Source organism: Microtus ochrogaster (genome assembly GCF_000317375.1).
Source record: "Microtus ochrogaster isolate Prairie Vole_2 chromosome 14 unlocalized genomic scaffold, MicOch1.0 chr14_random_1, whole genome shotgun sequence".
NCBI classification, from domain to species: domain Eukaryota; kingdom Metazoa; phylum Chordata; class Mammalia; order Rodentia; family Cricetidae; genus Microtus; species Microtus ochrogaster.
Genome location: NW_004949096.1, coordinates 20536589 through 20553757, shown reverse-complemented (window position 1 = coordinate 20553757; position 17169 = coordinate 20536589). Strand labels below are relative to the sequence as shown.

The following is a 17169-nucleotide window of genomic DNA, read 5'->3' as shown; positions in this document are numbered from 1 at the left end:
AGAGACCTTATTCCAGGCATGAGAGCTCATGCCTATAAACTCAGCCATTAGGAGAATGAAGTTCAAGTCCAGCCTGAGCTAAGAGTGAAGCCCTGTCTCAGGAACAAACATATAAACAAAACACAAAGCACTGAGAGCTAGGGTACTGCTCAGCAGCAGAGCATGTGCTGAGGGAGGCCAAGGCCCCAGGCAATCCCAACACTAAATAGAATCGTAATTAATAATCCTCCATGAAGTAACATTAATTCTCATTCTTCAGGCACACAATTTTTAATTTAGCATGTTTTTCAACTCATCTCTATTTAGGGAAACGTGAGACTTTATCCCTAGAAGAGATCATATCTGTGACAGAAATGGCAGGAGGGTTCTAGACCACACAGGAAGAGAGAGGGCTGCTGGGACTTGCCCGGACATAAGTCTGAAATTTTGTTTATTGTGTCAAAAACTAAGTTTGAGAATCAGAGATTTAGGAGCTGGTTGCTTAGAGACAGAGAGGCAGGCTTTACAGGAGCAGAGCTGTAAGGTCTCGGATCCCTAGCTCCAGGCCCACAGTGTCCACTGCACTAACCCAGTTCCATCCGCTCACTAACTCCAGTACAGATACAATCACAGACATTAGTATGAGCTCACAAAGGAACATTGTAGAATGTATTTTCAATACTTTTTTAAAACCTCTCTGAAAGCTAAAAATACAGAACGTATTTTCTAAGAACAAAGGTGTTAACATCTGGGAAGAGTGTTCTTTTAAAAACAAATGGATTTTAAGATACACTCTACAACAATAATTAATTTATATTTGTTTCAAAAGATACTTACCCTTCCCTGTTCCACACATTTGGTCAACATAACAATGGCATATACGTTTTTCTCCCAAACCATACGCCAAAAATCTTTCAAAGTGTTGGGTAAAGGTCCTTGTGTGGCAATGAAATCTCTCTTAGAGTGATAGCCCTAGAAACAGAAAGCTCAGTCATCATTCAAGACACAGAAAGAAACGCTATGATTCAGAGGAGCCGCCGGGGCTAAGAGCAGCCACCACTTACAGGCATATAGCTAGCATTGATGTAGTCATCCGTCGAATGGGTCTGGATTGCAAGTCTGACTCGAGAAGAATCATCTGTGGCATAAAAGAGAGAAAGAGCCGCATTCTAAGCCAAGTTTCAGGAAAGCTGCACACAGGGAATTTTTAGAAGTACCAACTGGCAGCCCTTGGCTGACACACGGCTTCACACTTCACACTCCCTGTGGAGTCTGTGACTGTGGCGCAGAGAAGCCGTGTAACAGCCTGAGCATGAGAATTAGAATGACCTAGGCAGCCTGGCAGCAAGGTCTACGTTCTCACCACCTTCCCAGCCTGAACAAGCCTTTATTCCCAGCAGCCTGGGGGTCTGCTCTGAGCAGGACAGGTGCTGGGTAACCATATTCACATCTCAAAACCACCTCACAAGCTTTCAAGATAAAGAAATCAGGAGTCTCAGAGATGAAGGGACATTTCCAAGTCCTTCTATGTGGGGAAACAACAGACAGAATTTGAACTCAGAGCCTATTCCAGTATGGCAGAAAAGACATTCAAGTTAACCTTTCCCCAATGCCTTAAAAAGCTGTCATAGGGCGAGTGAGGTAGATCAGGCATTAAAGGTGCTTGCTGCCAAGCCGGATGACTTGAGTTTGATCCCCAAGGCCACATGGAGGGAAAGATCTGACTCCCATGGGTTGTTCTCTGACATCCACACACATCATGGCACATTCACACCTGTACATATAATCAATCAATAAATTAAAGATGGAGGGATGGATAGATGGATGGGCAGACAGGCAGGATAAAATTCTAAATTTGGAGTTGTAGAGATGGCTCCATCAGTAATCTGCCATCATCATCACCCTAGTGCCCATCAGTAACCTCCATCATCAACTCCCTAGTGCCCACAGTGCACACCTATAATCCCTGCACTAGAGAAGAAACAGGCTCCTTGGAGCTCCATGGCCAGCTAATCTAAGTGAATCAGGAAGATCCAGGATAAATAATGACCCCTGTCTCAAAAAATGGATGGGTGGGGAGATATTGAGGATCTGGGGGAAGATGAGGGATAGAAAACTATAATCAGAATATATTGTATTAAAAAAGTATTTTCAATTAAAAAAAGGCAGAGCAATTGAGGAAGACAACCCAACATCAACCTCTGGCTTCCATGTGTACACATACACATATACACACACTCACATGCACATACAAACCCCTCTAAATTTAAAAGTTAACTGAATGCATAAAACTGCTATGAATGGAGAGGTCTAAAATACCAACTTCACACATTTTCTAAATATCATTCTCATTTAGAAAGCATACATGCCAGAGGTGATCATAACCGAGGAATTCCAAACATCAGGATAAGTCATGGATTCCACTGCCTGACCCTCCTGGGACAGAGTAGTACAGCAATAGTAAACCCAGTGTGTCTCAAGAAAGGTCTTCTCAATAGAAACACCACCCAGACATCAAATCCCAGCCCTCACTCCAGATCCAAAGCTCTCTAAGACCAGGCCAAAGTTCTGAGTTAGTCTCAGGGGGGTAGAGACATAGCAGCTCCCCCAGCATGGCTACAAAAGCACTTCTTTCCAATTTAGGCCAAGACCCACTGACAAGTATAAGGGAAGAAGCAGAAAAAGAACCGATGACTGAAAAAACACTGAGTTTAAAATTACAAGCTAATAGAAAAGCATGACTTCAAATTAAAAAGATAAAGTCATTAAATGGCTTGGTGAAAAAGCCACCCACAAAACCGAGCACCTTCAGGACTGGCAGAGCATGGTTCAGACCCCTGATACTCCTCTCTGTGTGCTAACTCTCACACCAGCAGACTTCCCATCGCAGAGTTCACATCACTAACCCTTCAATACTCTTCAGTTTGCTCTCACTTTGTTGGGTAATTGCTGTTCTGGTGTCATTTCTTTTGCTGTGATAAATACCCTGATTAAAAGCAGTATAGGAGAGGGAAAGAGTTTGCACAGCTTACAATTCCAGATCACATCAATCTTGATGAAGTTAAGGCAAGAATTTAAAGTATGATGTCCACAGGGAAGAGCAGAGAGAGAACAAATGGACCTTTGCTTGCTTGCTCTCTCAGCAAGATTTCTCCTTTCTTAGCCCATTCAAAACCTCCTGCCTACACATGGTATTGCCCACAATAGGTCTTCTATTGATTATCAATCAAAATGCCCCCCAAAGACATCTCACAGGATAACCTAGGCAATTCCTCACTAAGACTCTCCTTCCCAAGTGATTCTAGGTTGAGTCAAAACCGATCAGCACAATAACAGACTCAGGCAATTCTCAAAAGCAGAAAAGGGCTTCTTCTCCCTCTGCAGTGCAGGGTTTATAGGTGTGCACTGTGGGCACCAGGGTGTTGAACTCAGGTCCTCACGTCTGCACGGCAAGCACTTTACTGATGGAGCCATCTCCACAACTCCAAATTTAGAATTTTACCCATCTGTCCGTCTGTCCGTCTGTCCACCCGTCTGTCCGTCTGTCTGTCTGTCTGTCTGTCTATCTATCATCTATCTATCTATCATCTATCTAGCTATCTATCATCTATCTATCATCTATTTATCTATCTATCTATCTACCTATCTATCAACCATCTATCATCCGATCAAAGATCTGGGCAAGGAGAGAGTGCGACCCTGTACCTGCTTTCCTGGTGCCCCTTTCAGAACAAAACAAACTGAACATGAGAAGAATGCAACTCTGAATAAGTCACCTAACATGGAGGTTTATTTTCCTCACTTGTGAAATGAATATTCCACCACCTACTCTACAAACTGTGGTTGTAAGGATTAAATTAAGTGTAATACCTCTTCATAGAGTACTTAGCTCATTCTAGGTAGATGGTTGTGGGACTATCTGGTACTGAATGGTTGTGAAGACAGCAAGTGGGTATTATTGATTCCATATATATAGTGCTCAAGAGATGACCAGTGACAAAGGGAAGACAGGAATAAAATCACTCACAAGGCAGGACATTGTTATAGCGATTCTTCCCCCTGTTCTCAGCTACTTCAGCTGTACATTTAGGTAGACTTATTCCAATCAGCTTCAGATCCTGAAAACAAATAAGTGAGTTGTATATTTAATCAGGCTCAGGGTAGAACAAAGTAGGAATGCAGAGGCAGAATGGATTGACTTCTGCTAAGTACAAAGATATGTTGAACATCTAACCTCCAACACCTATGAGTAGGCTCCTATAGGATATGATCATGGAAGAAGCAAGAAATCAAAATCCCAAAGTCACACTGGAAGAGAGTGGGTCCTTAACCTAACATGGGCAATGTTGTTATAGTATGGGACACAAACACACAAGAGGAAACGCCTTATGGTGACAATGGTAGTAGATGATGGAAATGGAAGCCATGCTTCCCCCAAACCAAAAGACAATGGGGCCTTCCAGAAACTGAGAGAACCGTGGCAGGATCTCCCCTAGAGGTTAAGGGGTCATGCTGACACTGTGATTTTGAGCCTCTTGTTTCCTGAACAGTGAGACAGTATATTTGTCCTTAGTCACCCTGTTCATGGTACTTTGATAGGGCAGCACTTGAACTAAATCAGAGGTGAAAATGAAAGGAGAAGGACTCTTGCCTTCTGGGGCTGGACAGTCAGGAGTCACTACCCTGGCTAGGCAGAGTGAGGTACGCAGACCACAGATGGAGCCAGGCAGCATAAAGACAATCAACACAGACAGAAACTGAGTCCTCGTGTGGAATCCGAGCGATAGGGGAGGAGGCAGTGTCAAAGTGAGGACAGACTGTGCCGGAGTTGTGGGCAGGATTCTAGAAGTACAAAAGTGGACTCTGCACCAGGGAGCACCTTGTGGGTAAGAAGCGTGCATGCACTTCTGAGTAAGGACAGTTCCTGGGCCAGTCTGGGGGACAGAAAGTAGGTGAGTCTGGAAGGCAAAGTAACACCTAACCCAGGTCAGCTTTGCCCCCACAGCTGTTAAGCCCCAGACCTCCGAATGGCCCATCTGGCTTTTCTACCGCTCATGTGGCTTAATGACCCTAGTTAATGGTCCTCAGGCTTCAATTCCCCATTTCTGCCTCTCTCTGGACAATCTTCAGGTAGCCACAAGATAAACACATATTCCACCGAAAATGAAGGTTCTGTGTGAGCTTCCTAGCCAACAGCAGGGTGCCCCAGAGAAACAGGCATAATCTTCTCTCCCCTCTAGGCTGCCTCTCACCCAAAGCTTTACCACAATGCAAAACAGTTTATGACCACCTGCCTCGTATTCCTCTGCAAACCCACAGTTGGAGTCAGCTTGCTGTTTCTTAAAGTAGGCCTCAAAATTCTCCACTCGAATTAACTTGGATCTAGGAAAACAAAACAACTTGTTGGGCTTTTCATTTTTGCTTATTTTTCATTCAATTAAGTTCAAACTCAAAATATAAGATATAAATGAAAGAATATCAAAATGAAAGATATAAAAATGAAGCTACTCACTTTTTAGGTCTTCATCATGGAAAGGAAAAAGGGGGAAAATCAATTAGATGTACTCATTTTAGAAGTAAGCATCAACTCAAAAGAACAAAGCCAGACACAGTAAGGGGTATGGGTTGGAGATCAATGCAATGTTATTTAAAAAAAACCCTGAGACACAAATCAGAAAAGCAGCCCTATCCTAAAACTGACAGTATTTGTGACTTGAAATAACTGTTTTTCCCTTGGCTCTTGATAATCCAATCACTTCTGTAAAATATAACAATTACCTTGTGAGGTGCTGTGGAGATAGGTTAGTGGGTCAGAGAGCTTGCTGCTCAAGTCTGAGGACTTGAGTTCCAATCCTCAGCACCCACATAAAAACACCGGCATGGCCACATGCACCTGTAACCCCAGTGCTGAATTGGGGTAGACAGGAGGATGACAGAGGGCTGCTGGGGGCCAAGCAGTTCTTAGCAAGAACCCTGTCTCAAGGGAACACAGCAAGCAGTGATAAGAACCATCCCCTTCTGGCCTCTGAGCACTTGTGGGGATGCATACACACAGGTACACCAGATACACACAGAGAACCCTATTTGTTAGTAAAACTGAAGAACATATGGGGAAACAAAAATAAAAGTAACTTCAGGAGGACAGTAAAACAAAGAATCCTTGCAGAAAACAGCAAGAACTTCCAGAAGATTATGGCCAATCTGTCAATCAGGAAAAATGCCAGCTATTTCTATCAAAAAAAAAAAAAAAGTGCTTCAGATAGTCACTGAACAGACTGGGGGACTGAGAATCTTAAAATAAGTTTGTAACTCAGACTTACTTAATTTGAGAAAATGACACTTCATTATTCTTGGCATCTTTCCTATTTTGAAAGGGGGGAAAAAAAGGTCCATTAGACAAAGACCTTCATCCTGACTGCTCTGCCACCTTCTTCCCAGGCAGTAGTTCAGGTAAATGGAAGCCCGCTCACCAGTCCATAACCGCCAACAGAAACCTGTTCACTGATACTCAACCTGACAGACCAAGCAGGAAATGTAAACTAAAAATCGGTACACTTACTCCTTTTTTTATTGAAAAGAATCGAAAATCTATTCAAGCAACTTTTAGAAATTTTCGTGTGTGAGGGTGTGTGTAAATTAATGCAAAGAGGGGGGAAAACCCTGAAAGGAAGTCAGGTCCAAAACTGCCACTGTGAGCACCTGCATTGTTGACTCAGCTCCACATGGTGCTGAAACAAAGTGCAATTGAGTAGCATGTACCAAAATCGGAGGGGAAAAAAGCATGCCCACTTACCCAGTAAACGTTCTGTTTAAAATTTAGCCTAGGGAAATAATCGTGAGCATGCCCAAAGGTTAGGTACAAGGACATGTAACTGTAGTCAAAAGTATTACAAAATCCAGTAAAATGGATAAATAAATGATGGCAAATACCCAGCAGCTACTTAAAATGATACTGAAATGAAGTCTTATTAATGTGTCTAAAAGGAGTCGGCTGGGGTGAGCATCATAATCACAGGAAAATGGTAGATGCAGGTTTGTTGTAATTATGGGTTACTGAATTTCTTTGCTTTTCTTGTGGGTATTTTCTTTATCACAATGGGTTTGAGTTTTGAGTTGGGTGGTGGTTTACAGGTTTTGAGACAGGTTCCACTGTGTGGTTCAGACCAACTCTTCCTATCAGTTTCTTACTAGGGACCTCACTCCCTGTGCCCTATTGACTTGACTGTTGACATTCCAGCTTTTGAGCTAGGTTCTGATTCATTTTTTAGTACAATGTAAAAGATTTAACTGATATGAAGAGAAGGGACACTATGTGATTTATTGAGGGGGAGATAAAGCAACTACTGTTTTCTTGGAATAGGCTTGGGTGGCACACACCTACAGCCTAAGACTCGGCAGAGGTGGCAGGATGAGGAATCCAAGGCTACCCTCTGCTACATTTGAAATATCCTAAGGTATTTTAATAGACTCTGTTTCAGAAAGGAAAAAAAAAAAACTGGAGAATGATGCTGAGAAAGCCAAATCCCAGGTGGAAATTTCTAGCTAGAAGCTAGGCAGGAAGTGAAGTCCAGCACACGATTCCCACAGTCAGGCAAGACAAAACCCAAAGACCAAGTTCAAGTTCCTCTTTGGTTCTTCCAGCACTGATTCTGCAATCCTAGAAGGGCTTTGAAGACCTGCCTGTTAGAGCCCTGGGAAGTCCATGAGCTAGAGGGCACCCAAAATGAAACTAATTAACTACATCCCAGGGTGGTGGTAGGAAGACAATAACAAGTAACACAACAATGGAGTAAGACATTTGCCACCACTCCTCAGCTCCTGGAGTTCAGCACTCATTCCCATACCACAGAGGAAGAGGTTAAGGCTAAGCCACTTCCAACAGCTAGCCAGAGTGGAACCTAAGTTCGAACTTGGTCAACTCTAAAATCATATGAAATTCTTAACACATTCCTAGGATCCCGGCCTGAGAACGGCATCCCGCACGGCATCCCGCACAGCATCCTGCACAGCAGGTAGGGTTGATGTGGCTGGGATAAGGTTCATAATCAAATCACCCAACTGGAGTCAGAAAGGAAGTAAGTCTGGCCAGATGGCAAAAACTTTCAACTGTTCCTCCCGATTTTACAAATGGTTCCAACTCCTTATAATAAAAGGTTTTCTTAAACAGTAGCACATGCCAACTAAATAAGCTTTATCACCTTTTCTTTCTCCAGAAGATGAAGCCTCCCACAGCCACAATGGCCAGGGCACCAAAGATACATCCGAACACTGCTCCACAGATGACACCTGGGGAAGGTCCCAACAAGAGGCATTTCAACTGGCGTTCATGAAGGGCCATGTGCTACACCAACAACCAGTCCAGGACCCACACAGAATTCAGGGAGAAAGAGGGTGTGGTGCACGTAGGGGGGAAGTGAATATCTTTAGACATAAAATTACAACCAGCTTTCAAGAACTTGTTTCTTCACCCTGAGCCCACAATTAGCAGATGGTCCTGAGAATATCACAACCCCTGGCTAGGTCTTAGTTCAGCTGCAAATTTAGTGACGTGAGAGACTTAGATCAGTGGTTTTTCCCATCACTTATGAGCAGAAGTACCTACAATAACACCCACACACAGCATGGAATCCCTCCCCCCCCCCCCCCACCCCACACCCCCACACCCCACCATTTATACGGGCTGTTTAAGGGGAATTCTTGAATTTTGCTTCTGGGTTATCTGTTCTACTCAGCAATTAGGAAAAACAAATGAACAGACCAGTAAGTCACTGTTTCTTCATACTGACAGAGGAGGGGACCCTCACCTTGGTCCCTAAAATTCCAATATATCTAGCTCTGTGAGACTGGATAGAATGAGCACTTTACAAGGAGTCTTAGGCTAGAACTTCAGGCTTGCATTTAAGTCACTGTGCAACACTGGGCCTTAGAAGCCTTATTTCTACACAGACGAAAGATAAGACAACTGCTGTGGTGCCTTCTAATATGAACATTCAAGGGCTCTTTAAACTGAACATCTTTGCTGGTACATGGGCCCACAAGTGACTCTTAGAAAGCAAAGGACTAAGTAATCTGCAGATTAGAAGTGTGGCTGGTTTTAGAGAAGAAGTGGAGAGCAGCTCTTTTAAGGACACCAGAGTAGGGAGTTAAGCTAGTCCAAAGGCCAAGGGATATGTCAGTTTCTGAGAGGAGAAAACCAGCCACCTCCACCCTTGTGGGTGCCTATGGAGACAGTAGGCTTCTGCAGACACAAGGTGGAAAACGCACTGCATGTGATGCTAGGGCTTTTGTCTCCCTCTACCTGGATCTTGAGGCAGGAACACAGCATCAGAATACTGACTGAAAGAAACATAGCTCTCATTCCCACTGATGAGTCCACCATTCTGAAGGCTGTAAGTAATATTGGTGAAGCCAGCAACACACACCCTATGGGGGACAATGGAGAAAACAAGGTAACTGAGATGTTTCTAACCACCTTAGTATGTAGAATCTTAAATTCATGAGGCTCAGCACCCAACAGCAAGGACCCATATTACCTGTAGGAGCCCAGAGGCTCCAGCCTCCCATTGTAGTAGCCGAAGGTGGTGGATTGGTTCCCCACATTGATTTCATATTTCAAGACATCAGACAAGCCCAGAGAGCGTCCCTTCTCTTCTACTCTTATGAGGTATGTCACATAAGTATCCGAGGCCCCCTTTTTGAAATCTCCATATGTGTACTTCAAAACATCTGCAGAAGGCTGGCCAGCTAAGGAACAAAGAGGCAAATCATGAATGACAACAGAAAGACAAAAGTGTCAAAGAAAAGAAAAACAACAACTCTGTAAGAACACGGGTACTGAGTGACATGCCAGCAGCCCATCTCTCAAGCAGTTCCAGGAGCAGCTGAATCCTTAGTATTTGGCTTATATCACCTCATCCCTTCATCTTGAGTCTCACAAAAGCGTATGATCCCTATTCTCAAGCAATAAAAACAAAGAGCAGAGAGCTGGCAGAAACCTGCCCAAAGCCACACTGCACATGCTGTAAAGCTGGACTCCTAGCCCTGCTCTCCTGGCCCAAGGTCACCATGTAACAGGATCTTTTTCATTCAACATGGGTCTGAGTTTGAAATTGGCTGAAAACACATTCAATGACAAAGGGCTTAAAAACGGACTCAACATTTTAAAATTCAGAGAAAGCGATCTCCACATTTTGTTTCTATGTATTCTCCAGGATGCAGGTATACATGTGTGAGCTAGTGTGTATGCATGTGTGTCCGTATGTGTGTGGGAGCCAGAGGACAACCTCAGATATCATTCATTCCTCAGGCACCTCCTACCTTTTTTGAGTCAGGATTTCTCTCTAGCCTAGAACTTCATGCTGGCTAAGCTGGCTGACCTGGGAGCTCAGGGATCCTCCTGTCTCTGCCTCCCCAGCTCCAGGATTACAAGGGCATATCACAATGCCCTTTCTGTAATGTATATCCCAAGGACTGAACTCAGGGCCTGTGCAAGGCAAGTACTTTACCAACTGACCTATCTCCCTAGCCTTGATTTGGGTAAAACACTCCCACGCAGCTATCAGAGACGCCCTTCTTTTTTTGTTTTTTTTTTTGTTTTTTTTTGTTTTTCGAGACAGGGTTTCTCTGTGGCTTTGGAGCCTGTCCTGGAACTCGCTCTGTAGACCAGGCTGGTCTCGAACTCACAGAGATCCGCCTGCCTCTGCCTCCCGAGTGCTGGGATTAAAGGCGTGCGCCACAGTCGCCCGGCCAGAGACACCCTTCTAACTGGCACAGAAAAACCATTCTAGTTACCTCCCCTCCCATCCAGTTGATGCCTTTCACAGAGTCCACTAGCAAGTACAATCTTTTTGTACTTGCTTTCAAGAGCAAAGCATCCTAGGCTAGTTAGAGCCTATGGGCCGAATGTAGCCACCACCTGGTGTAAACAGCTGTGGGGATGGGCACCTTCACCCTCATGAATTTTCCATACGGGGCTCCACACCATCACAGAGATGTTAGACAGTCATGACAGAGGCTGCAAGGCCAAGAAAACTTAAATTACTTGCTATCTGATCATTGACAGTACCAAGCAAACAGCCAGCCTTCCTGTGAGTCTGCAGTACAGGCTACAGTGCAGAGACACGATGTATTTATGTCACGAATGTGCCTGTGTGTTACAGCATCGCTCACCGTGGTGGGTCACCTCAGCCCCTACAGGCTCAAACAGTGGAACACTGGGCCCCAGCTGGTGGAACTGATTGGGAATAATTAGGTCATATCACTTTGTTGGAGGAGGTCTGTCATGAGGAGTGAGCTTTGAGGTTTACCCCCACGCCTGCTTCACTTGTGGATCAAGATGTCAGCTCTCAGATGCTCCTGTCACTGCGCCTTTACTCCACCGTCAGGGACTTTAGCCCTCTGAAACCATACTTTCTTTTATAAATTGACTGGGTCGTGGTGTTTTATCACAACAATAAGAAAGTAACCAGGACAGTTTTGTCACACAAGTTAACCCACGTTGGCCCCTCCTTACCTTCCCCAGTGGTGAGAATGATGGCATAGGCTTTGATAGGTCCATGGCTGGCGTCAAAACCACTGAACTTAACTTTTACTGAATTGTGACTGACAGATGTAATGTTAGGGGATTCATCTGGAGGAGGTGGGTCTAAAATATAAAACAGAAGACTCACCCAATGTTTAAAATCAAAGGAGAGAATGTGCTCAAATGCTCTCTCCAAGACCCGCCCTGTCCCCAAAGCTGCATGCAGAGAGGGTAAGCAACAGGAAGGGAGTAAGTTCTGTGCAGATACCTGGATTCTGAACAAGCCCAATGACAATGACTCCATAGATGTCCCCACATTTACCATCAGCTCTCCCAGAATTCAGATGTCAGAAAGGATATCACACTTCCCACCTCAAGACTGGCAGCAGCGCACTATGGCAGCTTTCCCACAACTCCAGAAACCCATTCCTTCTCGTTCCTCCTCTGGAACACTACACTTACCTGCTCAACCCCCAATACACACATCCCTTACCCTAGCACACCGGAACTAAACAACAAACCCGGGAAAGACTTTCACCCCAACTCTCCTTTTCTCCAATACTTCCCAATCGAGAGAAAATGCAACTTTGAATTTAATTAGTATTAAATATATAATTTATAAATATTCATCTGTAAAAGCAAGACACCAGTTTTAAAAAAATGAAAATTGCTGCATAAAATAATATATGATCATATTTGTTCATCTTATTTTCCCCTTTTTTGTTTAATTTTTATATAGCTTATGCTACCTTTGAACTCCCTATAATAACCAAGGATGACATCAAACTTTTGAGCCTCCTGTTTCTACCTGCCACATGCTGGGATTATAGGTATGTACTACCACATGCAGTTTATGTAGTGTCAGAGACTGAACTCAAACTTCATGTATGAGCTTAGCAAGTGCTCTACCAACTGAACTACAGCCCCAACCCAGAGATACCTAGTTCTGATGAGCGTCTATGCTCTATGACAAGTGAGACTCAGCCATGCTCTCTATTCTTCAGCAGTTCATACAGAGATGGCAACATGAAAAGAGATGCAGCAAGGGGGAATGAAACGTTCACTGTGCCTTCTATGGTCTACAAAGCCGACGTGGAGTGCACAGGGCGGGTACCATGGTGTGCTGCATGGCTTCAAGGAGCCCCATGCATGCTGTTTTCATGAGACTGTTTAGTACACAACCTGAGCAGCCATGTGTGTGGTCTTCAATGTGTAATGTGCAGTACAGCAGTCCTGGAAAGTAACTACTGTCTTTCCTTTTGACAACTGAGACTCTTTGCAAGGTTAGTTACCTTTTCTAAAGATCACGTGACTGGTAAAAGGGACAAATTGAACTCAAGCCGGGGTCCACCTATCCATTCTGAGCCGCTGTCTATAAAACACCTCAACCACTTTCCAAGTCAGGTCCCTAAAGTAAGAGGCCCTTTTAGAACAACCACTGGTTCTCTAGAAACTGGGAGAAATATTCTTCTGCCTTGAAGAATTTATCTAAGTCAAAAAACACAAGGAAGATAGAACACCACCACTCCACTGATTGAACTAAAACACAAATTAGGCAGAGACAGGAGCAATGGACAGACAAAATTAAATCAATTCTTTCCGAACAGAGAGGTAGAGGGAGAAGGGAGAAAGAACAGAAATGAATATGAAGGGTTCAGTGAGGAGATCCCTGCATAGTATATGATCTTTTCTTCCCCTAGAGCAACTCAGGCTCTTGTCAACAGATCCTGACTAAATACACAATAATGGTGCTGCTTTTTAAGTCTTCTTCCATAAGCATGGTTGTCATAGTAGTATGGCTACATTTGAAAGAAAAAGAAGAAAGTCCTTATCTTGAAGTGATTCGTGTGTAATATTTACAAACACGACCAATGGTCAAATCAGGTCAGAGTCAACCTTCCAATAACAGCTTAGAAGGAAGGCGGGGACATAAATGTGCTGAGAGTGGCCAAATGCTGGCAAGTGTCCAACAAGATGTGAGTTTCATCCTATTGTCCAGACTTAGTATATATTTGAACAGTTCTATTAAAAAGGCCTTTCTTAGCCCAGACTACTATACCCAGCGAACCTTGCATTCACCATCGATGGAGAAAACAAAATATTCCAGGACAAAAACAGATTTAAACAATACGTTGCCACAAACCCAGGCTTATAAAAAATACTAGAAGGAAAATCACAAACCAAGGAAGCCAACAACACCCATAAGAACACAAGTATCTGACAACCCTCCACCAGCACAAGTCAAAGAAGGGAAACACACAAACTCTACCACCAGAAAAATGACCGGAGTTAGCAACCACAGGTCATTAATATCACTTAATATCAATGGACTCAATTCAGCTATAAAAAGGCACAGGTTAAGAGAAAGGATACAAAAACAGGATCCAAAATTCTGCTGTTTACAAGAAACACACCTCATCCACAAAGACACACATCTACTCAGAGTAAAGGGTTGGGAAAAGGTTTTCCAATCAAATGATCCAAAGAAACAAGTGGGTGTGGCTATACTAATATCTAAGAAAATTGATTTCAAACTAAAATCAATCAGAAGAGATGTAGATGGACACTTTACACTCCTAACAGGAACAATTCATCAGGAGGAAGTCTCTATCCTGAATATCTATGCCCCTAATATAAAAGCACCCACTTATGTAAAAGAAATATTACTAGAACTCAAAGCACACATCAAACCCCACACTCTAATAGTAGGAGATTTCGACACTCCGTTCTCACCAATGGACAGGTCAACCAGACAGAAACTTAACAGAGAAATAAGTGAACTATCAAATGTAATGAACCAAATGGACTTAACAGACATCTATAGAACATTCCACCCAAACAGAAAAGAATATACCTTCTTCTCGCATCACATGGAACCTTCTCAAAAATTGATCACATAATTGGTAACAAAGCAAACATCCACAGATACAAAAAAAATTGTAGTAACCACCTGTGTACTACCAGATCAACTTGGAAAAAAAGTTAGAATTCAACAACAATTCTAACCCCAGAAAGTCTACAAACTCATGGAAACTGAACAGTCAACTACTGAACCACCCCTGGGTCAAGGAAGAAATAAAGAAAAAAATTAAAGTCTTTCTTGAATTCGATGAAAAAAGGAAACATCATACCCAAACCTATGGGACACTATGAAAGCAGTGCTAAGAGAAAAGTTCATAGTACTAAGTGTCCACATAAAGAAAACGGAGAAAGCACACATTGGAGACTTAACAGGACATCTGAAAGCTCTAGAAAAAAAAAAGAAGCAGATTTCACCCAGGAGGAGTAGAAGACTGGAAATAATCAAACTGAGGGCTGAAATCAACAAAATAGAAACACAGAAAACAATCCAAAGAATCAATGAGACAAAAAGCTGGTTCCCCTATCCAAACTAATCAAACAGCAGAGAGAGAACACACAAATTAACAAGACCAAAATGAAAAGGGGGGCATAACCACTGACACAGAGGAAATTCAGAGAATCAGTAGATCTTACTACAAGAGCCTATATGCCACAAAACTGGAAAATGTAAAAGAAATGGACACTTTTTTAGATAAGTACCATATACCAAAATTAAATCATGACCAGGTGAACAGTTTAAATAGACCTATAAGTCGCGAGGTTAGAAGCTGTCATCAGAAACCTCCCTACCAAAAAAAAGCCCTGGACCAGATGGTTTCAATCCAGAATTCTACCAGAACTTCCAAGAGGAGCTAATACCTATACTCCTTAATTTGTTTCACAAAATAGAAACAGAAGAGTCATTGCCAAACTCCTTTTATGAAGCTACAGTTACCCTGATACCAAAACCATACAAAGACTGAACCAAAAAGAGAATTACAGCCCAATCTCACTCACGAACATCAATGCAAAAATTCTCAATAAAATACTGGAAAACAGAATCCAAGAACACATCCAAAAAAATTACACATTATGATCAAGTAGGCTTCATCCCAGAGATGCAGGGCTGGTTCAACATACACAAATCTATCAATGTAATCCATCATATAAATAAACTGAAAGGAAAAAAAAACACTATGATCATTTCATTAGATGCTGAAAAAACATTTAACAAGATTCAATATCCTTTTATGATAAAGGTCTTGGAGAGATTTGGGATACAAGGTTCATTCCTAAATATAATAAAAGCAATATACAGCAAGCCGACAGCTAAAATTAAATTAAATGGAGAGAAAACTCAAAGCCAACCCACTAAAATCAGGAACACGACAAGGCTGTCCACTCTCTCCATACCTCTTCAATATAGAGCTTGAAGTTCTAGCAATAGCAATAAGACAACATAAGGGGACCAAGGGGATTCGAGTTGGAAAGGAAGAAGTCAAACTTTCATTATTTGCAGATGATATGATAGTGTACATAAGTGACCCCAAAAACTCTACAAAAGAACTCATACAGCTGATAAACACCTTTAGTAATGTGGCAGGATACAAGATCAACTCCAAAAAAATCAGTTGTCCTCCTATATACAAAGAACAAAGAAGCAGAGAGGGAAATCAGAGAAACATCACCTTTCACGATAGCCACAAATAGCATAAAGTATCTTGGGGTAACTTAACCAAGGAAGTGAAAGATCTATTTGACAAAAACTTTGTCTTTCAAGAAAGAAATTGAAGAGGATACCAGAAAATGGAAGGATCTCCCATGCTCTTGTATTAGGAGGATCAACATAGTAAAAATGACAATTGTACCGAAAGCAATCTATAGATTCAATGCAATCCCACAATCCCCATCAAAATCCCCCAAAAAAATTCTTCACAGACCTTGAGAGAACAATAGTCAACTTTATATGGATAGCCAAAACAATCCTATACAATAAAAGTACCTCCAGAGGCATTACCATCCCTGACTTCAAACTCTATTACAGAGCTACAGAAATGAAAACAGCTTGATATTGGCTCAAAAACAGAGATGCTGACTAATAGAATCGAATTGAAGACCCAGATATTAACCCACAAACCTATGAACACCTGATTTTCGACAAAGGAGCTAAAAGTATACAATGGATGAAAGAAAGCATCTTCAACAAATGGTGCTGGCAAAACTGGATGTCAACCTGTAGAAGAATGAAAATAGATCCATATCTATCCCCATGCACAAACCTCAAATCCAAATGGATTAAAGACCTCCATATTAATCTGACCACACTAAATCTGGTAGAAGAGAAAGTTGAAAGTAGTCTACAACACATGAGCACAGGAGACCACTTCCTACGTAGAACCCCAGTAGCACAGACAATAAAAGCAACAATGAATAAATGGGACCTCCTGAAACTGAGAAGCTTTGTAGGGCAAAGGACACTGTCATTAAGACAAAAAGGCATCCTACTGATTGGGAGATCTTCACCAACCCCACATCAGACAAAGGTCTGATCTCCAAAATATATAAAGAACTCAAGAAACTAACTAGACTTTAAAACTCTAATTAACCCAATTAAAAAATGGGGTCCCGAACTGAACAGAGAATTCTCAACAGAAGAAGTTCAAATGGCCAAAAGACACTTAAGGTCATGCTCAACCTCCTTAGTGATCAGGGAAATGCAAATCAAAACAACTTTGAGATACCATCTTACACCTGTCAGAATGGCTAAAATAAAAAACACCAATGATAGCCTATGCTGGAGAGTATGTGGAATAAGGGGAACACTCATC

At 42.4% G+C, this 17169-nt stretch overlaps 1 protein-coding gene across 1 annotated transcript in view; it reads right to left on the bottom strand.

Moving 5' to 3' along the window:
• Positions 1–17169, bottom strand: part of Ptprj (protein tyrosine phosphatase, receptor type J) — a 165929-nt gene that overhangs the window by 8212 nt on the left and 140548 nt on the right. Inside the window, exons 11-20 of the mRNA XM_026787719.1 lie at positions 11492–11623; positions 9513–9723; positions 9278–9402; positions 8178–8265; positions 6300–6341; positions 5492–5500; positions 5274–5361; positions 4007–4097; positions 1044–1117; positions 817–951 (exon numbers count right to left, since the gene is read on the bottom strand). Coding sequence (XP_026643520.1) covers positions 817–951; positions 1044–1117; positions 4007–4097; positions 5274–5361; positions 5492–5500; positions 6300–6341; positions 8178–8265; positions 9278–9402; positions 9513–9723; positions 11492–11623 — 995 coding nt within the window. The remainder of the gene's footprint in view (positions 1–816; positions 952–1043; positions 1118–4006; positions 4098–5273; positions 5362–5491; positions 5501–6299; positions 6342–8177; positions 8266–9277; positions 9403–9512; positions 9724–11491; positions 11624–17169) is intronic.